This window comes from Odontesthes bonariensis, chromosome 20, assembly GCF_027942865.1.
Source record: "Odontesthes bonariensis isolate fOdoBon6 chromosome 20, fOdoBon6.hap1, whole genome shotgun sequence".
In the NCBI taxonomy this organism is placed as follows: domain Eukaryota; kingdom Metazoa; phylum Chordata; class Actinopteri; order Atheriniformes; family Atherinopsidae; genus Odontesthes; species Odontesthes bonariensis.
The window spans coordinates 19,179,008-19,201,920 of record NC_134525.1 but is presented as its reverse complement, the minus strand read 5'-3'; the positions used below and the strand labels follow the sequence as shown (position 1 = coordinate 19,201,920).

At 40.9% G+C, this 22,913-nt stretch overlaps 2 protein-coding genes across 8 annotated transcripts; one reads left to right on the top strand and one right to left on the bottom strand.

Moving 5' to 3' along the window:
- Window positions 1-644: 644 nt before the first annotated feature.
- nktr (natural killer cell triggering receptor) lies at window positions 645-17,383 on the bottom strand. 7 transcript variants are annotated; one of them, XM_075452851.1, is made up of 17 exons: window positions 17,078-17,383; window positions 15,290-15,368; window positions 14,602-14,676; window positions 13,675-13,782; window positions 13,138-13,182; window positions 11,299-11,386; window positions 10,487-10,516; window positions 10,083-10,228; window positions 7,294-7,513; window positions 7,041-7,217; window positions 6,860-6,947; window positions 5,388-5,536; window positions 2,567-5,287; window positions 2,313-2,390; window positions 2,056-2,112; window positions 1,494-1,595; window positions 645-1,389 (listed from the first exon to the last, which is right to left on the bottom strand). In XM_075452851.1, exons 2-17 carry the CDS (start codon window positions 15,345-15,347, stop codon window positions 1,320-1,322), a joined length of 4,212 nt encoding a protein of 1,403 aa, XP_075308966.1. In that variant the 5' UTR covers window positions 15,348-15,368; window positions 17,078-17,383; the 3' UTR covers window positions 645-1,319. The 7 variants fall into 7 exon arrangements, with proteins under 7 accessions (XP_075308966.1, XP_075308967.1, XP_075308965.1 ...); XM_075452852.1 differs by having other exon boundaries at window positions 2,313-2,393; window positions 2,567-5,263; window positions 17,078-17,381; XM_075452850.1 differs by having other exon boundaries at window positions 2,313-2,393; window positions 17,078-17,380.
- Window positions 17,210-21,601, top strand: sec22c (SEC22 homolog C, vesicle trafficking protein). Its single transcript, XM_075452857.1, has 7 exons — window positions 17,210-17,472; window positions 17,968-18,179; window positions 18,382-18,545; window positions 18,700-18,879; window positions 18,975-19,093; window positions 19,223-19,288; window positions 19,384-21,601. The coding sequence occupies exons 2-7, from the start codon at window positions 17,998-18,000 to the stop codon at window positions 19,582-19,584; spliced, it is 912 nt and encodes a 303-aa protein (XP_075308972.1). The 5' UTR covers window positions 17,210-17,472; window positions 17,968-17,997; the 3' UTR covers window positions 19,585-21,601.
- Window positions 21,602-22,913: the final 1,312 nt, after the last annotated feature.

The window sequence follows — 22,913 nt, the reverse complement described above, 5'->3', positions numbered from 1 at the left end:
GTTTCCATGATCCATGATTGGGGAAAATAAAAAACAGAAGCAGGTACACTAAATCCCTACAAAGAAATGGTAGGCTATCATGGTAGCCAAATGCCCCCCCACAAATCCAACAATCCTGCCCATCAGAAAGAGCTTGAAATCCATTCTCTGTTAACAGTCAAGTAGAAACTGAGGCAGAGATTAAAAGTTCATCAGAACATTGATTCAGGTTTATGTTACTTTACTTTCATTTAGGATTTTGGAAGTCTAAAAAAGCTAAATTTAATCTCAAATTACTCTTTTGGTCAACAAGATTAGTCTTTCTGCATCATCGGTATCACAGTCATAACTTTTCTGTCATCAAACTCGTGGAAAAATACTTTTTCGTCACCCGACTACAAATAAAAACATTTTCTCCTAAAGACGTGCCAGGTTTGCATTTATCCGATTCTTCCGGTTACACGACTTTGACGCTACATATTTTACATGTCCGACATACGTGCACACAATTGAAGTCACTGCAGCTCAGACGTTGCTGCGGCGTTTGGAATGATCTCATAAGAACGCACCGTGTAGTTCTGCATTCGATGGTAGATGGCACTACTGTGACGGGAGCACGTGAAGTCCTTAAAGCATCCAAATGAATCAAATAAAAAAACCGAAGGTCAAACATGTGGCAATATTTATTCAAGGTAAACATTCACAACCATGTCATGTAAAAATCAGACAGACTACACTTTGGATACAGTCTTAACATTCATAGCTCATAACTAACGTCATGGGAAAAAAAAAAAAAAAAAAAAAAAAAAAAACAGAGAAAAGAAGCTCCTTTTCATTCAGTGAGGAATTCTTTTCGAACTTAAGGCTCAACCTCACATCGAAAACAAGAGTAACCCACCAACTCCTCAGAAACATCCAAACTAAGATGTTCAGACAGTAGAACAATGTAACAGTTTAGTTTATAAAAAAAGGCAGAAATAGAAAAAAAGAAATACACAAATATATAATAATCTAAATTATTTGCAGGTCATTTCTCCTATAGAACATATTTAACAGATTTTAAACCAGCTGGTGTCGTCTATGCCAGTCACTAAAATAAGGACGTTTGTCTTATTGTAAGCATGTTTTTTTTTTTTATTTCTTTAAACACGTACTAAAAACATTGATATCCTTGATGACAGTCGTGTTATTTCACTCATGGATACACAGTTGATTATCAAAATAATAAGAGGAGCCAACAGAACTCTCTTGGAGGTTTAGTTGCTGATCTGTGGGTGTCTGCTGCTGTACGAGCAGACGTTCTGGTCGTGTTCCCCTTTATCGGACAGCTGAGGTGCAGCTCAGCTGTACCGGCTGCTGCGACTGTGGCTCCTGTTCCGGGAAGAACTGCGACTGGATGAGCGGTACGATCTGGACGAGACAGATCACGTCACTTTTCGGGCATCAACAGGATCGTCGTGCAGGATGTGAGCAAAAATCCACCAATTTCAGAGGTGTTTACGGTGGGGTCTTACCGTGATCGGCGCTCGGAGCTCCTGTAGCTGTCGCTGCGTCTTCGCCCTCGTCTCCTGCTCGCGCTGCGACTCCGGCTGGAGTAGCTGTCATAGGAGTCTGACCTGCATCAACACACGGCCAAGATGCCCATTTTTTTTATTTTGGAACAAACACAGTTAAAACAAATAGTAGAACAGAAAAGCAGCACCAGACAAAGACAAGTGGAATTAAATGGACGGACGGATAAATCAATGAAATGTTTTTTATATTTCTGAGGAAATCTTATTGAGATGGTTTTGTTTTCCCTTGATCTGTCAGAATAAGCTTACTGATTTACAGCCTTTTTTTCTGTTTTTCTGTTTCAGTAAGTGTAGCAAATGACAGATTTTTAAATTCTTGGTTGTCATGGTGATGCTTTTCTTAATGAAATTTCTTTTTTTTTGGTCTGAACAACAACAGGGATACAGGAACAAGATAAGAAACCATGTCTGAAAACACTTAATCCACAACGCCTAATCTCTAAATTGTTCGGCGAAAAACTGAGAGATTAAAGAAAACGTTTGAGTCTGGAGCCTCACGGACCTGGACCTCCTACGGCGATACGAGCGGCTTCGGGAAGGACTTCGACTGTACGTCCGACTGATGGGAGAAGAACAAAACGGAAACAAGAAGCTTTTCATTCACCAAAATATACATTAGGGATGAAAAAAAAAAAATAGATACAAGGAAAAGGTCTACAGCTCAGGTTTCTTCACTTTATTCCACAGTTCTGAGACAAAAATAAATTAATTTCACCAACTGGATTCATCAGTTTCCAAAGCAGATTATCAACCGTTTACCTGTGACTCCTGTAACTCCTGTAAGTGCTGCGAGAGCGAGAGTGTCCTCTCCTGTGTCTCCTCCGACTCCTGCTGCGGCTTCTTAAAAAAAGTGAAAAGCATGACATAAGTGACCAGAGCAAAGGAATCTGGATGTTGGACATAGATTTGTCTCCTACAAATATACATTAACTTCGTCTTAATACACTCAAATCTCTTCACTGAACAGGCCCTTGTGCGCCTTTCATTCAAACGTGGGCTCTTTTCCCTCTTACCTGGAGGAGTAGCTGGAGCTGTGGGATCTACTTCTGGACCTGCTGTAGGAGCGGGACCACCCTCTGGACCGCGAACGGTGACTGGAAGCTGAGCGAGACTTTCTAGACGTGGACCTGGACTTCTTCGGGGAGCGAGTGTGTGAAGTTCCTTTGGTCTTCCCCACAGAGGGGGACCTCTCCTCACTTGAGCTCTCTTGGTTTCTCGGCCTCTGGTTGAGCCGTGCGGTCTTACGGACCTCATCGAACAGAGAACCAGGTCGGACCCGGCTTTTGCTCTTTATCTCCATTCTCACGCCCTGTGCGTTAAGGGCCTGGCTCTCTTGAATGTGTGTGTTTTTCACAGAAACCGGTGGCACACTCACATTCTGCAGAGCCGACATTCCTTTCAGTGGCTTCCATTTGAAATGAATTACAGCTTTGCCAGCAGAAGCTTCATCTTGCAGCCCACCCGCTGTGGTGCAAGTAACAGAAGACTGGTCTTTGATCTGAAGTGAAGTGCCATCATTTCTTGACATTTCTGATGACTCGGAGGTAGATCTTAGGGTTAATTCAGGTGCACTGTGGCAGGAATCGCGTGCGAGTGGAGGTTCAACAATGTCGACATCATGCTCTGGAGTACAAATGTCCATATCATCTAAAGACTCCTGCTCCTTGACAAATGACAATCGAGAGCTGCTCCCACTGTGCCTGTTTGATGACTGTGGCTTAGGTTCACAGTGTTTTGAGTTTTTGTTACTTTCTTTTAACCTCTGTTGACCTCTTTCTTCTTCTTTAAAAGGCTTCTTGCTCAAATGAGTTGAATTTTGGTCCTTTTTGTTCATATCCTCATCAGGAGCATCTTTAACTACTTTAAAAGGACTGCGTCTTTCCCTTTTAGATTCATCATCTTCTTCCTCCTCTCCAAACTCTAAAGGTGGCTGCCAGTGAAAGGTCTCTTTCATCTTCTGATGTTTTCTCTTAGATTTTTTGGGTTTATCCTTACTGTGATGAGAACTGCTCTTATTCTCACTTTTCCTCTTACGTTTATGCTTCCGTTTGGCTTTCTTTTTACTTTTGTGCTTCTCTGGCTGCGCAGTAGTCACAGGACTTTCCTCTGACGGACCAGAAGAAGCAGCAGCAGCAGCAGCAGGAGCAGCAGCAATCTTACACGCCAAAGTAAGCTCTGCATCCGACGTCTTCTTCACACTTTCAGAATCTGATTCTGAACTAGCCTCTCCTTCCTCTTTTTCTGAAATGGCCAACATCCGGCTGGGGATGTTTTCAGAGTCACTCTCTGAATTCCATCCAGCAAGAGCAGACAACTTCTTGTCAAGAAGATCACTAGACTGAGCAGCTTGTTCCTGCTTTTTTAAGGGGATAGCACTGCGACTTTGGCTCACTTTATCACTGTCACTATCCCATTCAGATCTGCTTTTGAAGCTCTCTGCTGGCAGTGAATTATAATTTTTTGTCTCAGATTCCTGTGAGCTGCCCTTCTCTTTTAATTTCTCTCTAGAGCCACTTATGTGACTGCGCTCGCTGCCTGTTCCCTTCTCCGAGCCTGAGAGACCATCTTGACCACTTCTAAGTGAAATGTACTCGTCTAAATTTTTTATCCTCCTCAGAGAACTATAATACTCTTTCCATTCCTTGTCTAATGAACTCTTCTTGTTGCTACTTGTTTTCTGGGAGTTTTCAGAGTCTGATCTGTTGCAGGATGACGACCTGCTCTTGTACTGACGAGAGGATCTCGACCTGGACCGACTGGAACTTCTGCTCCGGGACCGACTGTAAGAACGACTGGAGGACTTGCTTCTGAAGGACCTGATCTGTGAACGCTGTGTTAGTCTGGATACTTTATCGTCTTTGGCATCTCCTGTTACAGACCTTGGTATAACTGAAGTCTGAACCTTTTCTGTAATGCTATTGACTGTTTGTTTAATAGAGGAGATGCTATTGGAGGTTACTTTGGCTTTAATTTCTTGGATATGAATGTAGGAAGGCTTCCAAGGTTTCTGGCCTGGTTTCCAGCGTGAGGGTGGAGGGCTGTCGCTAAGCGGGATCACAGGGACCTTATCAGGAACTGGGACTGTTGGCAGTCTGGGGACAGGTGCAGTCTTGCTCTCGGGGAGCTTCTCAGTAACATGGGCCATGACGTCTTGCTTGAGCTTGCTCGTTTTTCTCCTTCTTGGAGATCGGGATGAACTCCTTTTTCTAGATGGCGACAAAGATCTGGATCGGTACCTGGACCTCGATCTTGACCGAGATTCAGAAAAGGACCGAGACCTGGATCTAGATAAAGATTGACTTCTAGACCTAGAGAAGCTTCTGGATCTCGAATAAGACCTGGATCTTCCTCGAGACCTGGTTCGACTGGATGTGTAGGACCTAGAATAGGACCGTGAGAACGACAGCGAGAACCTCCGTCTTCTCCTGGTCGACGAATGATGGAGACTTGAAGGAGAACGAGTTGGTGAAAGGGATCTTCTGGACTTCCTCCCTGAAGACACTGACCGTTCGCCATCTGACGTGCATTGTTTTTGAGGTTTGTTCTTGGAGCTCTTCTTCTTGCCATGTTTGTGTTTTTTTGCTTTCTTTTTGTGCTTGGCCTTCTTCTTCTCTTTTTTTGGTTGCCGGTGCTGGCTCGACCTCTCAGAGCTGCGGTCTGAGGAATGATCAGCAGACCGAGACCATGCAGAGTCGCTTCTGTCATCCCATCTGCTTGAGGAATGGTCATTCAATCTGGTAAGTCAAAAGATGTATGAAGAAAATCAAAAAAAAAAAAAAAAAAAAAAAGGGAAAAATAATTTTTAAAAGTGTGAGGGTTAAATGGAAGTCATACTTGTCTCCTTTGCTCCATCTTTCCATGCTCGGTGGTTGATACATTTTGGTTCTCTTCATTTCCTCTTTCCAATGCGGTGGAGTTTCACTGCTTCCACGCTCCTCCACAGATGCAGAGCGGGATTTAGACCTCGTGGGAGTGTGATATCTCTGTAAAAAGTAAAAGACAAAATTGAGTGTGTACATTGGCTGTCTGCAATCATTTCTGCATAAAAACATACTTTCCCGTCTTTGTTTTGATCACCTTTGCGACCACCTTGTAGAAAACTAGCGGCATTGTAATCTTAGAAAAAAATATAAATCGCAACCAAAAGGGAGCAGGTCGTTTAGGCCACTGCGAGTTGCTTGGAAATTGGAAGAGGAGATGCAAAACTGCCAACAAATGTTTGTGTAAATACATCTCCAGTTTTGCATCTCCTCCTCCAATTTCCAAGCAACTCGCAGTTCTCTTAAGCGTCTTTCGTGCGCTTGTGTGTGTTTTAATGTTTATATCCTATGAATAACTGCAAAATAAACATGGCCAATATTTAGTGAACATGTGTTCATATATAGTCTAGCCATCCAAGCCATCGAAACCACTCTCACCTGACTAGAGGTAGGTGTTGGTATGCCGGGCGATTAGTGCTGGCGTAGACCAATTAAATGTGCCAGCTGTGAACGAGGCGAGGGTATGGAATGTTAACCCATCAAAGCCACTTGCAGCTCTGTATGCAGAGCGATTACTATCCGCGCAGATCAATGACACACATGCCAACCAGCCATCTGTACATTTTCGCGCGCTCTCTCTAAAAATAGATAAACCAGGGAAGCAATTGTACACGCCCCAGCTACTGCGGAAATTATGTGATCAGGATTCCAAAAATATTCTCACAAACCACGAATCAAACTGGCTTCTGAATAACAAATTATTAGGTATTAATAATTATTGTCCAACGAATGTGGTGTTTCAGATCAGTCACCCTTTCGATGACAATGCATGCTTATCTTATAAATCACTATTTTAATTCTCACAAGCCGCGCGAATCTAACAGGCTTCTAAATAATTACAGCATTATTGTCCAGCGAATGTGGCAATGCGGATGATTATTTCCACAATTTTATGAATTTATAAATCACCATTTATTAAATTAAAAAAAACGTTTCCACACTAAAGTTGGTTATTAAATAATTTACCATAGATATGTAGGCTACCAAGACAGACCAGTAGAGCTGACTTATATCTTATAATAACGAATGTACAATAATAAAGATTTCAGCTGCTCAGGTAGCCTGGCCTAAACGACTGCTCCCTGTGGCCTAAACGACTGCAGGGGGGCCTAAACGACTGCGGCCTAAACGCCAATGGCCTAAACGACCTGTATCCAAGCAAAATAATTCAACCCAATTGCATTTGGAATCCAGAGCAATGGGAGTTAAATAACTTTGCCGCTGACTGCGTATCAATCTTTGATCTTATTCTAGGGATTAGCTCACAATTGTTCCTCTGCCTTTGATCTTCCGCCCGGACTTCGACACAGCTGGCTTCTGGTCAGTCGGAAGAGTCGTTTCTTCTTTTTCAACACTGAAAAGAAAAGATTAAATGTAACAATTAAGCCAAATTTGAAAAACTACTAAGTTGTTTAGGAGTGCATGCCATCATGTCCTTATAACTAACACTTCTGTTTTATCTTCCTGAGACGGCATGTCCCGTCGCAGCAGGAAACGGTTCTCCGGCACAGGTGGGATCTCCTCCGGTCGAACAACAGGCTTCTCCCTCTTCACTCCCTGCTCTTTGTCTTCTTCCACTTCATTCTCTCCCTCTAGAATCTCGTTTTCACCAGGCCTGTGGGAGCTGTAACGACACAGCACATTAAGATCCAGGGCAGTAGCTATAGAAGCGTGTTAAATCTGACAGAAGTTAAATTGACCTTTGCTGGGAAGCCGGAATATCCGTGTTCTTCTCACTCTTTGCTTCCCTACTTTTCTTTTTAGACCGTTTGCTCTTTGCATGTCTCTTGTACTTGTAATGTTTGCGCTTTTTATCCGCCTCACTTTCAGATTCCACCGATGAGGAGAAGTGGGAGGACGAGTCGGAGTTGAGGGACGAGTCAGCGGAATGGGAGCCTCGTTTCCGCTTGCCTTCAAGCACTGAAGGTAAAGGTAGAACACATTTTATGCTATAAAATTAAAAAAAATTCTCATTTTTACAGAATGTGAATGCTAAATGGACTGTGCTTGTAAAGCGCATCTCTAGTTTAGTTGACCATCCAACAGGCTTTTACTCTACAGGCCACATTCATCCAACACACACAATCATACACCACTTCTTAATCCACACAGTGTTTCAGGCTCCGCTGTGCTTTTTCTCCAAAACGCACATTCACTCAAAGGTAACATGGGGCTCAGTGTCTTGCCCAAAGAAAATTTCCAGGGAAGCAGGGAATCAAATTACCAACCTTCTGATTGGTAGGAAACTCTGATTGCTCCCCCTCCTGAACTAAAACTACCTCATGTGTATAGGGATGGGAATTGATAAGATTTTTACGATTCCAATTCCATTTTCGATTCTGCTTAACGATTCGGTTCTTTATCGGTTCCCTTATCGATTCTCATTTGGAGAAAAAGGACAACAAACCGGTCGATTAGCATCAACTTTGTTTAGTTTAGAAGTAACACGAGTCATGACCTTACAAACCCAACAACGGTGAGGTCCACATTCGTCTCTCATGGCCTGGGTAATTTAACTCTTCCCTGCTCTGGTGAAAGGAGAAGCTGGAGGTAGACGGGAACTGGGGGTAGCACCACCAGCCTCTGGCTCTGAGCCAGTCAGCCTCTGTCTCTCATGATTTCATCTAAATGTAATGCATGAGAAGGCTTTCATTTAACCTTAACTGTTACTAGCAGCAGGTTTTACAATGAGGCAAATGGCGCTAACATGATAGGCAGTGTTTGTTAGTTAGTTAGTTACCTGCAGTAACGCTAACGTTGCTAACGTTGCTGGGTTCAGATTCACCAACGTTAGTCCGGAGCAGATCGAAAACGCGACATTCATTCATAGTTATTGCATGTTGGTAGTATTCCCTCCCTTTGGTGAAATATTCACTTTACAAGTTGCCCTGTTGTCGTCTATTTTAGGGATGTGTAATCAAACTTTCGAGCGTTTGTACCGCTTGGGCGCCATGTTTACTGTTGACTGCTGGCTGCACTGGACTCGCCACGCAACGTTGCGTGGTGACGTTATTTGCGCCCACTGGAATCGATAAGGGAATCGTTTGCAAAATTGCCAAACGATTCCAAGGAATTGAAATACTGGGAACCGGTTCTCAACAAAAAACGGTTTTCGATTCCCATCCCTACATGTGTATGTAAGATATTCAGTATGCAAAGAATGAGTGAAAGTTCACATGTACAGTCATTTACAGGTTGAAATGACTCTGCTACAATAAAGCCTTTGCTGTTGGTCTCAGGTTGGGTGAAGCTTTCTGAAGTCCACAGAGATCACCTCACTGTTTCCCATTAAACAGAAGATCAGGTTACATGCCCCATGCCAATGCTCATGAAGGCAATCCTCAGGTTCCTTTTGAACTCAAAACCATCAGTTTCCCATTTTTAAAGATAATCATCTTTAAAACTTAGATTATTGTCAAGCAATCAGTATGACCAAATTGACTGAGAACCAGAAATGAGGTAAAGAGCTGTAGATCTTTCTCTGTATGTTCTCAACTGGTGTCATGGCTCCATATTTGGAACGATCGAAGCTGTGGAGCTTAGCTTGTTGTTGTTCCTTTAGCTTTGCTCTGCTGTGGAAAAAACAAAAGTCAATGGTGGACAAATATCTCCTGTGATGGAGTTAGACTAAGTGTGAAGGGAATCGAGATTGTCCAGTGCAGCTGTTGCCACTGTTTTTATCTTGGGCTTCCTTGCCATTTATAGTTTATGGTACTGTAGCCTCTTTGTTATGAAAGTGGTTGCCCCTCCCTCCTCTAGCCCACTCAAGCTGACTTGAAACCAACCAGCCAAACCAAACTGATCAATGTGAGCCGACATTTCTGAAGCCTATGTGGTGCTTGCTTTTTTTAGAGGACCGCACTTCTGTCTGTCATCGTTGAAATAATGCCAGCTCTCTCGGCCCCCCACACGAACACCCCCTTGAAGAAATAAAACGGCTCTTTCATTAGTGGAAGAGTGTCAGTTGAGAGAAGCGGGAGAGTCACTGGCAGATTGCCGATCACGGTCATAATAAAGACAGAGCTGAGTCAAAAGGCAAAGCTGTCAGTCACTGCTTGCTCTACTTTCCTGCTCTCACCTATGGTTATGAGCTGTGGGTGGAGAAAGAGTAATACTGCAGAAACAAACTGTGGGAATGAGTTTCTTTGAAAGGGTGTCTGGGATTACTCTTGGATATAGCACGAGGAGGTCTGTCATCGGAAGGGGTTCAGATTGGAGCCATTGCTCCCGCACATTGGAAGATGTTAGTAGGGTGGTTGAGGCAGGAGTCTGTCACCTTCTAGGTGAGGTAGTGGGGGATGTTTAACCAGAGGAAGACCCCACGAGCCAATCAGGGGCCTTAGAGATGAAAGATACCACGAGGTGCAGCAGCAATGTACAGAAAGCCCTTTTCAAATATGATGTATACTTTCCAATAGACTAGATCATAGATATAGATCATCAATAGATCATCCTGTGAATCTGTGTAACCGACTGCTGCTGAACTGACCATCATTTGCAGACTTTGTGATCAGCTGTCCACAGTCCACCACTCTCACATCAGCATAGGGTCTGCTAGCTGAATCAGTCTTCAGCCCCTCAATCTTCTTTATCACTTCAAAGCCAGAGATGACGAGACCAAAGACGACGTGGACTCTGCAAAGACACAAGAGAAGAAGTTCATGCCTGTGAAACCAAAAGTGCGTCCTTATCAGCCAACTTCCCATTATGCGATAAAGCACACGCTTAAGACTTCTTGCCGGATGTGAAGAAAAACTGTATGGCTGTTGGTGATACACATACACCCCACAGCTATTCAATGTCACATGGACAGATTGAATAAACAATGACAGAAATAGAGTTCACTATTAGCTGTGAGAATAATTCTGAATGTACCATGAATGAAGAATTTACCCATCAAGATGAGGTGCCATCTTAGTTGTGCTGTTTATGGATAATCCAGCAGTAAAACAAGCGGGGAGCCAACCAATCAAAGTGGTGGGGATCATAAAAAAGGAAATAAAAAGGAGGGGGGGAGAGGGAGAGAATGAGAAACAAATAACTCAGATAACTTGTGGGTGGAGAATGTGTAAGACCACCCTTTGCAGAAATGTGATTGCAAATTAGTTTTAAAAACTTTTCAAATTTTGTGTGGAAACTGCATCTTGATATTTGCACATGATCAAATCCATTCGTGCAAAGTATAATATCTACATATCCTCCTTCATATTTGATGGGAGTTTTTATTCACGGAGGAAGAGTCAAAATTCAAACTCAAGGTGATGACCTGTTTTAGTGATAAAAAGCGCTCTACCAAGCCAAATAACATGAGCCATTTGTGACATGTTTACGAATATTAAGGACAAAACACTTCGCTGTGCAGAATGTTTGCAAATATGAACTACAAAATGAAAAATACAGTCAGGAGAGAGAGAGAGAGAAAAACACAGCCTTTGAAACACATTACCTTGGAAGAGCAGGATGCTAGAGTTTCTGTAAATTTTACACAAAAACGGCAAGAGAAAAAAAAATGTAACACATTTGTAGGTGAGAAAGAATTAATCCAATGTTTCTCTGCACTTTGAAATCTAACTGCACACAGAGAGGCGACGTTTGACGGTCACACTCAATGACAAATTCTACTGCGCAGGCTCACAAGAGGAAGGGACAAGAAGCAAAAACTAAAATTAAACTTTAACAAAAGTCAGTTACAGAAAGTCACTCACACAAAAAACTGCGAACCGTTGGTGTCCTTTCCACGATTGGCCATCGACAACAGGAAAGCTCTGTCGTGTTTGAGAGTAAAATTCTCATCTGTTGGGTACAGAGAAAGACAAATCCCAGTCTCAACGTGTGAAGCGTCAAAGAAAACATTAAAGGGGAAAAAAATAATTTGCATTTTAATGCGTAAACCCTTTTTGCCATCCCACCAACCATTTAGTCAGCTGTTTTGACTGAGAGGAGTTTTACTCTTCCTTATCAGGAGCACAAATCTAGTCGTCTGGCGTGTTTAAAAGTAATGGCTACATATTTTTGACCCCCTTTAAAGAACTGGTCCCTGTCCATTTCATTACTACGTGGCAATCTGTTAGCTTTTTGGAGAACAAAAACACATGGAATCTAATTCGGAAAAGAAACATGCATAACTTGCGAGCTCCCGATTACGAGAGAATCAAGAATGACGTCTGTAAGACTTCAGAAAGAACAGGGAAGAAAGGGAAAATAGATGCTGCTGCTCGTTAAGGATGACGGTCATATCAACTGGAATAAAGCATATTTTGCTCTCGTGCTCACCATCAATGCAACAGGAAAAACATTTGTGTTGAAAAACTTAAAAATGGGAGGACCACTGCTTTAGAAAACGGTCTTAAAAGAAGGCTTTTACATAGTGGTGTTTTTGGACAACTTCCACAAAGGACACCCAACATGTAGCACACAACGGGAGGCTGTCAGATGCATTTTCTCTCCGGGGTAAAGTTTGGTTTATGTGATGGATGGCACTTGCTTAAAGTGGAGGAGGAAGGATGCCAAGCTAAAGGCTGAGAATTCAATGATATCAAAAAATGTGATCAATAGATTCTGTTGTTGTTCCTTGAATTGTCTGATAATTCTTACTTCAACCCTTAACAGCAGAATTACTGTGAATTCTCAAGACAATTGCCTCTCGTTTCACACAACTCCAGCATCAACTAGACTCTGTAAAAGGGAGCTGACAGGGAGTAGTCTGCAAAATATTCAGGCAAACTGATAAGAACATTAGTGCTCCAAAATAAAACAAAAAAAACATGTCAGACTTCAGGGGGGGATCTGTGGGGAAAGTTTTTCAGAGTGGTCCTGACCTTTAAAAGTACATGTTACAAAATTCTGATATGAATTAAAGGTGGCAAAACTGTGACGAATTCAAGAGGCTGCAATATGAATTTCAAAATTAATCATCCAAAAATTCATCCAAATGATGGAATAACTTTGTACGGTGTCTCAATCTTCGTCTAACCGAATCTTGATCCAGTTTGTAAGTCATATCATCTCCAGTGTGTAGCATGATGTGGTCTTACTAATGAGCTACTAACATTTCAAGGAGGTCATGTTTAGTAGGGAAGCTATAAATATCACATATTTACCATAGAATGTAACTGATAGGGTGGCTGATTGATTGAAAAAACCTTCAGGACATATGTGAGCTGCTGCGGGCATTTGCAAACTTGTTACTGACTTAGGAAGGTGGTGGTGACTATGTTGACATGGTGTTACTGGACTGTGTACATCTCTTACCTTCTCATTTTGCAAAAGACCACTCTATAAATAAAAGAATATGTTGAAAGTTTTAGGCAGGAAGATTGTAGCGTTCAGTAAAGAGAATGGCTACTTCCCATGCTGATTTAATAAAAGTTCACAACTTAACAGAGGAGAAGTGAAGGTAAACAGAGACACACACAAATGGAATGTTCAAAAGACCAATGTATACAGCGACAGGCACATGCAATGATTATTGTATTGTTTATACACACATTTATGAGATCTATGTGGACTTCTAATTTGATACATTATCAACTCCAACTCAATACCTTTGAAGTAGCCACCGTAAATGGATTCTCCTCCTCTTCCATTTCCTGCCAAGATAGATAAATAAAAACAATAAACTTCAATTCATTTTTGTTAAATGATAATAATTAAGTGTATCACATCATTAGACAAAGTGCTGTCTTATCAGCACTTTGAAGGGACACACATATACACACACAGATACGCACACAAATGACTAATGCATGCTTATGAAACACATTTGTGTAGTGACAGCCACAGTCAGGAAACAATATGTCTCCTGGATGTCGGCCATAATCACCCACAACAAAGCCAAAGTGCATGTTTATGCTGTGTCAACACTTCAACGAGATTAACTGTATTTATACACGTTTCAACTCTTTCAATTTCACAAGACACATCAAGAGCATTTGAGAATTTCCCAAATGAGATACAATCATTTTGACTGCAGCACCACTTTGCTCTATTGTTTTTCAATTAACTTTACGTATTAAGCTGTACGCATGGGTTAATTCAGTTCATTCATTCACAGAAAAATAAACTGGTGTACATCTTATTACCTTCTGTGAAGTCGCCTCCCTGAATCATAAAGTTTTTCACAACTCTATGAAATGTGGAGCCTTTGTAGCACAGCTTTTTCCCTGTGGTTTTCCCAGTTCCCTTTTCACCTGCAATTACGTGCATATTAGCAGAGCTTTTGTCAAAAACAAACTAGTCATGTAACCCGACAGTGTTTTGTGTACCACATGGCCTGAGGGATTCAGAAACGGTTGTCTTGAATGTTATCACATGGGGTTTGTTGTGAACAAAGGGAATGAAACCCATTGTCGGGACAGTGTATTTCAGGTAACTATATGCCTTTGATCAAGACTTATGTTGTTGACAGTCCTCTGATGGACTGAAAAACAGACAAATCTTTCAGTGTTGTCCCAAAGTTTGGTTACCTATGGTCTGAGATGATCGTGTCTTTTTTAAAGGACACATTCAAAACTTTGGGAAAGTCACAGCAAAACTGCACCAGATGAATGGTGTGCATTACGATGCTTGATCCGTTACCCGTTTGCAAGTCTACACTCTGAAAAACAAGCCAACTCTCTTGTCTGCTAGCATCCCATTTCCAGCTGCTAGGCGTGGTGAAAACTGAGATGGAAGATCGATCTACGGCCTGTTAGCAGATCTATAGCTTTAGATGTCTGTAGGCAGACCTATGCTGCTCTGCCCTGCTCTAAGGGATGAAATGTCCAGGGACACAAACCAGGACCCTGCAATCAGTGCTGCGACTCCGTTTTCAAAATTCTCATTTCTCTCCTCGATGTTACAATGGAAAATATTCATGCCCAGTAAATAACCGTTGTAACAGATGTGCCTTAGTCACCTTCAAACCTTCAGTATCTGCTTTTATCAAAAATATAAAAAGTTAACCATGCAATTGTACTTCTGAGAAGACTTCTAAGAGTCAAACACATCCTGGACTGAACAATACTCACCAGTGCACAAACAGAGAAAGTTTTTACTTGTCTTGGGACAAAAGTCTGAAAAAAGCTGAAAGACTATGCGCCCAACTACAAAAAAGAAGAAAAAAAAAAAGAAGAAGAAGAAGAAGAAGAAGAAGAAGGAGAAGAAGAAGAACAGAGAGACAAGTTAACTCAAGTTCAATCTCTTCAGCTTCCTGCGACAGAAAATTTACATTTTTTATGAAATATCATTTGGCATCATTAACTCTACAACAACAAAACAAAAGAATAATCTGCGATAGGCCAGGGATACAATTAAGAAGTACAATTAAGTAGCCCTGGTGCTCCTACACAGCACAATTTTAACTGGCTTCTGGCACATGTTTAAAGGGTTCCTGCGGTGAAGCCCAGACATGAAAGAAACTCCTCCACAGCTAACAGCAATTATGACATTCTGATATTATTACCAGTTCAAAGAAAAGCCGTTTTGTCCTCCCCAGACCAAATATATCATAAGTCACGCAAAACTTAGGACTATATAAAACTACAACTAAACTATTCTATCGATACCAAAGCGTTCCACTTTTAATTTGTAAAACAAAAGCATCAAAGATACTAAACAATCCACACAGGTAAAATGTTTTAAGTATGGAGGCGAGATGATGCAGTCTAAACGACAACCTAATCCTCCTTCCCTTAAAACGATAAGGAATTCCCTCACCTGGCTCCCGGTTGAGCTCCACATCAAAGTAGCACTGAGGGCGGTCTTTCACCCCCATTATGGTCAAAGTCCAGGTGACCTAAAATGTAGGAACAAAAAAAGCAAAGAAGAAATAAAGCAACGGATTTCTCCTGAAAACCACAGTAACTCCACAACTTCACATGTTCCCATGTTATAGAGAGAGTTTAAGTTTCGACATGTATGGCATGATGAGAAGTGAGCGGGAAAAACACTGGAAAGGCTAAATACGGTCGGGGAGAAACAAACAGACAGAGGAGAGAACAATGGGAGGGGAATGAGAGAGGGGCTTATAGGAAAACATGTTGTCAATGCCAATTTGAACAGAACACATCACAACCTCATTGCCATACATTAAAAAAAACAAAAAAAACAACAACTCTGCTTTCACTGTCTGTAGGACATAGTTGTATCGCAGCTTATCAACACTGAAATATCCCAACTGCAATTAGCTTAACTTAATGACGGGAAACTTCAAATATCTGGGTTAAAAAGAAACCACAGCGACATCCAACAGTAATCAAGAATCAGCTCTCTCAAAGTGCCTTGTTCAGTAAGCTTAGGCTTCAGGTTGCTTACAGCGGCACACAAAAACACGCAGTTTTCCCTTTATGACAACAATTACCCAACAACAATGAGGCCATTTTACAAATGAACTCCAAGTCTCTGTGTCTGCCAGAGAACTGTAAGACATGTCTCCAGCCTAATTTAGCAACAGCTGTCAGAGACCACCTGCTATAGAACAGCCCTATTAGATCACATTATACATTTGTAATCGAGAGGACTCTTAGAATACTCAGCACAAAGGAGAAACACAATGTTCACTTAAGGGGTTTGAGAAGAAGTATCAAGCAACACGAGGACATGATGTGAAATTTTAATTTAAATCTTCACATCTAATAAATTTGCAATTATCTCACTCAATTTACACTTAAAATCTATATGACATTCGATTTGACACTCTTTATTACATCTGTGTTACATTACCTGTGCTAGGTTTCAGACTTTGCCGGAGTTTGATTTACTGGGAGTGACATTGTCATACTGAAAACTGTCCCTGCGGTTCCCAGCAGTACAGTATTTACATTTACTGCAGGTGCAAACAGTTAACTCCGTTAACACCCGACTTCCATCTTGTTAAATCATATTAGTCAGCTCGACACGGATGGAAAGTTTTAAATCAATTAGCTATTGTGTTCAGATCTTCTTGCACAGATTGAGGAAAATTTAAAAAAAAAAAAGCAGGGACAGTACAGCTACAGTTCACAGGCTTCATTTCACAGGCTTCAGCCATCTGTGCAATAAAATAAAAAGGAAACAATAAGCCAATCAATAAGCCGGATAAATTAAAAATAAATAAAAATAGAATTATAATCCACTGTCAGTCCAAGCCGACATTGATTATCCAAATAAATGGTCCTCTTTTGCAACACACTGATGGGAGGTTAGGTATGGAAACAGCTAATAATGCAACGGTAAATAAACTGTACGCACGGCGTTGTTTTACTTGCAGGTTACTATCGGCTCAAGCCACACTGACCCGACTGCAAAAAAACAAAAAAAGGAACACAAATGCTAATTTCACCAGCTACTTCGTTAACAACAGATAGCCTAAATGTTAGCCCTTCCAAAATGGTTGAGCTAACGGCTAAGAGCTAGCTAAAGTGAGCGCAGCAGCTTTCATCTCCCTCTGCTGCAACAACTATTCAAATTTAGTACAATTTTGAGTCATATCTCGTGCTATCAAACATTATAAATTAAACAACTTACCTATGCACAGTAGCTAGCCAAAGGATGAGCTAGTCACTGACTGTCATTAAATTAGCTTGCGCTAACTTCCTTCTTTTAAGGTGGATTCTTAAGCTTCGATAAACGGCGCTCGGAGCAAGTTTGTCCCCCTTGCTTTACCGTAGAAGATTTGTTGTGGTTGTTATTGAGGGCTACATGAGCAGAAATCAAGTTATCTGGTTAAATAGTTCTGAACTAACACCTTAGCTTCATGCTATTATAGGTTCTTCGGATTGTCCTTAGTAATTATTAATTGTTCGTAACTCCTGTATCTAAAGCTGGATTCTTGCCTGCAGATTATTTATGATACGATGCTATAGACAGCTAACTTACAGTAGCTTTGTGATCAGGTGCAGAATGACCCCCAGAATAATGAGGTAAGATGTAATAAGATATAACTGAATATTTGGTTTACTGAAGGTTAAAAAGACAGATTCAACGTGCTGCTTAACTAAGAAGACAAACATTCTGCACAGTTGTAGCTTTCTGCCGACGCAATTAAAATGTCGCCATTGTCTTGGAAACTATTTACACACATGGTGTTATTTTCTCAAACTCATTGTACATTTGCGTGGTAATCGTACGTTCATCTTACAATGTAAGTTACTTACTTATTACGATGTCATGTGATGTCAGTTTTCACTTTCAACAACCTTTTGAGATCTTCTGTATCTTTGCTACATTTGGTTGTCAGTCGAGATTTGACGAATTATTTCAGTCATAGAGTAAAATATTTAATTGAAATATTTAACTAATTATTAGATATTTATTTTTGTAGAAGAAGATATGATTTATTAAAGGGCTGTTATGTTAAACTGAGGCTGATTTATTAGTATTACTAATCTTCTCATCTTTCCCCCTTCCCCATACAGGTTCTGTGTTCTTCATGGCCCTGGTGGATCATGTCTCTGATCTTGTTCGCCTTTGTGGTTCGGGTTAGGGATGGACTCCCCCTGTCAGCCTCCACAGACTTTGAACACAACCGAGAGCTCCAGGAGAGGAAGCACCAGCTCAGAACCATCAGCAAGTCACTGGCCCTCTTCCCTGATAGGGGTACCATTAAGGGCCAGCAGCTCAATATACAGTAAGGACTCAGGGAAACAGGAAAGCAGCAGCAGACTGAGTCATTGCAGAAAGGCACAAAATGCACTTTAAAGCAGCTCTGTGTGTGTGTTTTATTTTGGGATGCAGAAGGCAGACATGGTGATGTCTGTGTGAGCGCGTCTGTGTCACACTGCGTCAGGCTGTTTGTTTACTAAACACCTTTTCTCCTCTCACCTGTTCAGCTTCGTCTCCTCAGAGGGTGTATCCTACATGAGTGTGTGCCACTGCAGCCTCCCTGTTGCTAAAGCCTTCTGCTTCCTGGAAGATCTGCGCTGGGAGTTCACAGCATGCTTCAATAACACTGTTGTTGCCTTGGCAGCCAGGCCATATCCATTTTTGGAATTTGGTGAGGGAAGAGTTATGGTGTCACCTAGATTTGATAGTCTGGTATTGTAAAGGTTTTGCTCTGAAGGTGCAAATGCTTTAAATGACATGCATTCTCATCAATAGCAATACTTTGAATGTATTCATCCAAATCCAAATCATCCTTTGCCTTACAGATGGCACAATTCAAAAGCTGAAGCAGCAGTACAACCAAAGTGGTGGTCCAGCGCTTGAGGTGACTTTGGCGGAAGTTCAGGAGGATCTGAGGATCCATCCACCACAAATGATTAACTTGGATGAGGCGGAATTAGCCAATGGCATTGCAAATGGGCACACAGATCAAGGTCCTGCATCTGGTAAGGCGGATTCTAAACAACAATCCAGAAAATGAGACATGTTTTCATTATTACTGGGTAAACTATTTCTTTTGTCGCTTTCTTTGGTTGAGAAGGTCAGAATCAGAGGCTTGAACCAGTGACGGCACCAGGCATCCTCTCTCTCGTCCTTAATATCATGTGTGCCTCTTTGAATGTGATCCGTGGGGTACACCTCATAGAGTACACGTTCCAGGTATGGCCATTACAAGGTTTAGTTGTGTGTTATTTGGAAGAAGTCATTATAAAAACAAATAAATGTACCAGTTTAGCGGCCGGCCTTAATCTGAAAAATTAATTCTATCTGATTGGATTGTTTTTACAGGATGATTATGAAGGCATTTGGAATGTTGTGGCATTTCTTCTGGCATTTCTCTCCTGTGCTTTTCAGGTAGATAACAGTTTACATGTCAATTTCTCATTCAAAACAGGAATGAGTTCCTTTCAAACTCTCTCTGACACTTTTTCTCATCTCTGGCTTCATAGTGCCACCTCTACCTGTTCCACTCATCTCTGAAGAAGTTGAAGTCCTTCGCTCTATTGAGCGTGATCGTCCTATGCAACCTGTACCTGCTCGGCTTTAGGAACGCATGGCAGCTCATCTTCCACATTTCTGTCGCCTCGATCTCCACCTTCCTCACCCTCACTCGCAAACTCCAAGACCGAACCAATGACTGTGGGGTCTGAGGAGCACAGGCCAGTTTGATGTGCCGCACCACTCCAGTGTTCAGTGAGACTTGCAGGGAAGTGCACGTCAGTCATGAAGATGTCGGGTGGATTTTTTTTCAATAGCAGCAAAACAAAAAGATATTTGTAAATTTAGCGTCGTCATGGGAATATTAAAGTTCCAGTAGATATTTTCTTGTATACGGTAAATATTTGCACTTTGTGTCAATTGTTTTCCAGACTTTAAAACAACATTCAAATGCAGTTATTTCTGAGACCTTGTAAATGCTCCGATTATCCTTTAAGTAGGGGCAGGTTTTTTCGCAAATATTAAGGAGTTTTTCAGTCAGAGTTGCTGACCAAAGTTTTTCACATAGAGACAATTATGTCAGTGTCTTAACTGTCGAGAATGCTTCTGGTTTTCTCGCATTTCTGCTAACATTCAGTTTCAGCTGTTTCCTCTTTTTTTGCGCTTCCACAGGCCTTTGGTTAACTTTGCATAATCGGTTTACAAAACTTGGCGAGGATTTGCAACCGTTAACTTTGATTTTAATAGTTACTTAGGATATAAACCCGTGCTTTCACAGTAGATAAGATGATGCATCGGCAGGAGTGTGATACATAAATCATGTAGTGTAGTTTAAAGGAGGAGCAGTGAGATTTAAGGATAGCTGGCAACACTGCTTTTAAGATCTGTATAAATTAGCCCCTCCTTTAGGCTACCGTGTAAACATAACTCAACCGAGTTAACGGCATAGCCGTCCGCCGTTTCATGCCTTACAGTGTGACGAAACAACCGTTGGTTGGTTTAATTCCCTCAGTTGTCTTTTACAAGTTCTTCAATTTAAAGGCTTCGATATATGATGACTTCACAGCCAATAGGCGACAATAGGCTCTAAGGCATAATGTTGAGGCTCTTTGTGTGAAACAGCTACCATGTTTACGACGTAAATCTTCAATTAGAACTCTTTTTTATTTTTATTTTTTTGTACGATCAAAACAAATACAGATGTATTCGTTTAGTCTTTTTCTACTGACGGGGGTAAGATTTCATGCTTTGATCCTATAATTTGTTTAAAAGCTGCACTATTAGGTTAAGGATTTTGTGAAGGTCTTTGCAATTGTTTTTAGATGTTTGAATGTTGGGCTTAGATGGCATTATTTATGTCTTGTTTGTTTTTGTTTTTTGGTAGTTTTTCTTTAAAATTCTCTGTTTCTTCGGGCTTTAAACCACAACTCCCAATCTATCGTTCTCACGTTCATGTGAACTGAGACGTCTTAAGTTTCTTTCAAGTTTGAATGCAAACACAACGCTGTTACGCCGCCACATGAGTAGACGCAGTATGATTCTCTTGTAATTCTCTTTGTTGTGTTCGCAAAGGAAGTTGCATCAAGTCTACAGTAGAAATCCGTGAACCCATCCTCTTAATATTTGAATCCTCATTCGATCCAGACAGTTGGAGTCTTTTTGTTTTGTTATATATACTCAAAATGTTATCTCACAAGCCAAACTTCCTTTATTCTTTTTGGTAAGAAAAGTTTTTGTATTTCCTGTGCAGGACATCAGTGACGTAATGTTTTTTGATACCAGACGTGTTTACGGATTCACGGTTTTCGCAACAAACGTTGTGTAATTGCACCTGAGACAGAATGAATTGTAAAGAAATGATCACTGTTTTCAAATAATCCAAGCAAATCATCTAGGGAACGTTTTAATGAAGGATAATTATCGTGGCTTCTTTCTCTTTGATGTCCACCAGAAACCAATTTGAAAATCATTCTCAGGTATGTTGTGCACGTTTCCAGAACAGTTTTTTTCTAATTTAATACAAAGCTGTGTAGTTTATGCCTGATTTGATTCGTATAAAACAGCTTCAGTGGTTTTTATCCATGCAGAACTAACGCAACCATGTCATTCATTGTAATTGCCAAGACTGCTGGTAATTACAGGGCTTTGTTTTATTTAATTTAAATTTTTTATTTTTTTTTCCGGCTGTGGAAAAACTGACATTTGATGATTAAATTGTGTCCTTCTCCACTCATTGAAGATTCATTTGAGAATACACACAATTAGATGAAAACTACATACAATTAGATGAAAAAAGGTGAAAAATGCTCCATCAAAATACGAGGCTTTCACACGTTTGAATTAAACTGGGATTTTTTTCAGTGTATTTTTCCAGTTTTACACCAGATGGAGCCCTCACATAAGTTTTCACAGCCTTACAAAGACAATACTCAGCTAATCTAGCTATGGTTGCTCGCATTTGGTCCGACATAACCTTTGGAAAAAAGTGCACAGAAGGCTAAACATAATGTACACTATTTGACATTTTTGCAACACTTGTAGAAATTATCTTTTTTTTTTTTTTATTCAAGAGGTTTTGAACAGCTGGTGCATAAACTTTCAACAGCATTTTTCTACCTTGCCCACGAAATACACAAAACTATCATTTTCACTTGTGTATACTTAATAAAAGATATTTGTGTTTCATATGAACATATATGGAGGACTTATCTTTAGACACATTTGAGATAAGAGTTTGAAAATGTGAAAATTTCATTGGGTTAACAGCCCATTGCCCCAGTTGATTGAAAGTGTTGAGTGTTAAAGGGGAACTCTGGGGCATTTGAAGCGCAATCCCATTGCTAGAGGTTGTCAGATACTGACAGTAGGACACAGACTGGTGCAAATCGGCGCTCCCTGTGTGGAGATAGCGCTGTTTGCGCAGCCTGTCATGCTAACCAAATACGTGGTGGCTAAGGGGCAAGAGCTAAACCTTCCACGTAAAACAACAACTTGCACACTGCAGAAACGTCACACCACTTTATAAACCATCCGACAATAAAGTCACAAGCCTTACCATCAAAACCATATGCATGGTTCTCACATTACTGGCATGGGGATGTTACAAAACAACTTTATAAACAGCATGTCACTTACCTCTTGTCGGTAGGCTCGTGCATGTGAAAGCCCAAAAGAGTCAATGGATGATAATCCCATATACAAAACAATTATCTTCTCTAGAAAAACTGCGTTCAAGTATTTAAAACATTACAACAATATTACTGGGCATGTATTGTTGTAATGTTTTTGAGGGCAATGAATAAAAGTCCTCAAATGAAAATAAACTACATTAAGTCTGTCCTTTCCTTTTTTGTTTGTGTCTTAAACGGTAGCATTCGTTCCGGTCCTCTTTCAGTCTTAATTGCAGTGTTTTTCATCTATGAAAAACTCCATATTGCTTATTTTATTCAGGGCTCTATTTACATGGACATCGATTTCGTTTTCACAAACCACAATGCTTATCAAATGCTGAATGCTGCTGCAACACTTCTCGTCAAGCTTT

What these genes read in the sequence shown, in the direction of transcription:
- nktr (XM_075452850.1), bottom strand. Translation starts at nt 15,347, where the DNA reads ATGGGGGTGAAAGACCGCCCTCAGTGCTACTTTGATGTGGAGCTCAAC. An exon ending in CAGGAAGATAAAACAGAAGT is followed by an intron (nt 6,948 to 7,040) that starts GTTAGTTATAAG and finishes TTTTCTTTTCAG; the next exon opens with TGTTGAAAAAGAAGAAACGA. An exon ending in AGATGGAGCAAAGGAGACAA is followed by an intron (nt 5,288 to 5,387) that starts GTATGACTTCCA and finishes TTGACTTACCAG; the next exon opens with ATTGAATGACCATTCCTCAA.
- sec22c (XM_075452857.1), top strand. Translation starts at nt 17,998, where the DNA reads ATGTCTCTGATCTTGTTCGCCTTTGTGGTTCGGGTTAGGGATGGACTC. An exon ending in GGCCAGCAGCTCAATATACA is followed by an intron (nt 18,180 to 18,381) that starts GTAAGGACTCAG and finishes TCACCTGTTCAG; the next exon opens with CTTCGTCTCCTCAGAGGGTG. An exon ending in TCATAGAGTACACGTTCCAG is followed by an intron (nt 19,094 to 19,222) that starts GTATGGCCATTA and finishes TTGTTTTTACAG; the next exon opens with GATGATTATGAAGGCATTTG.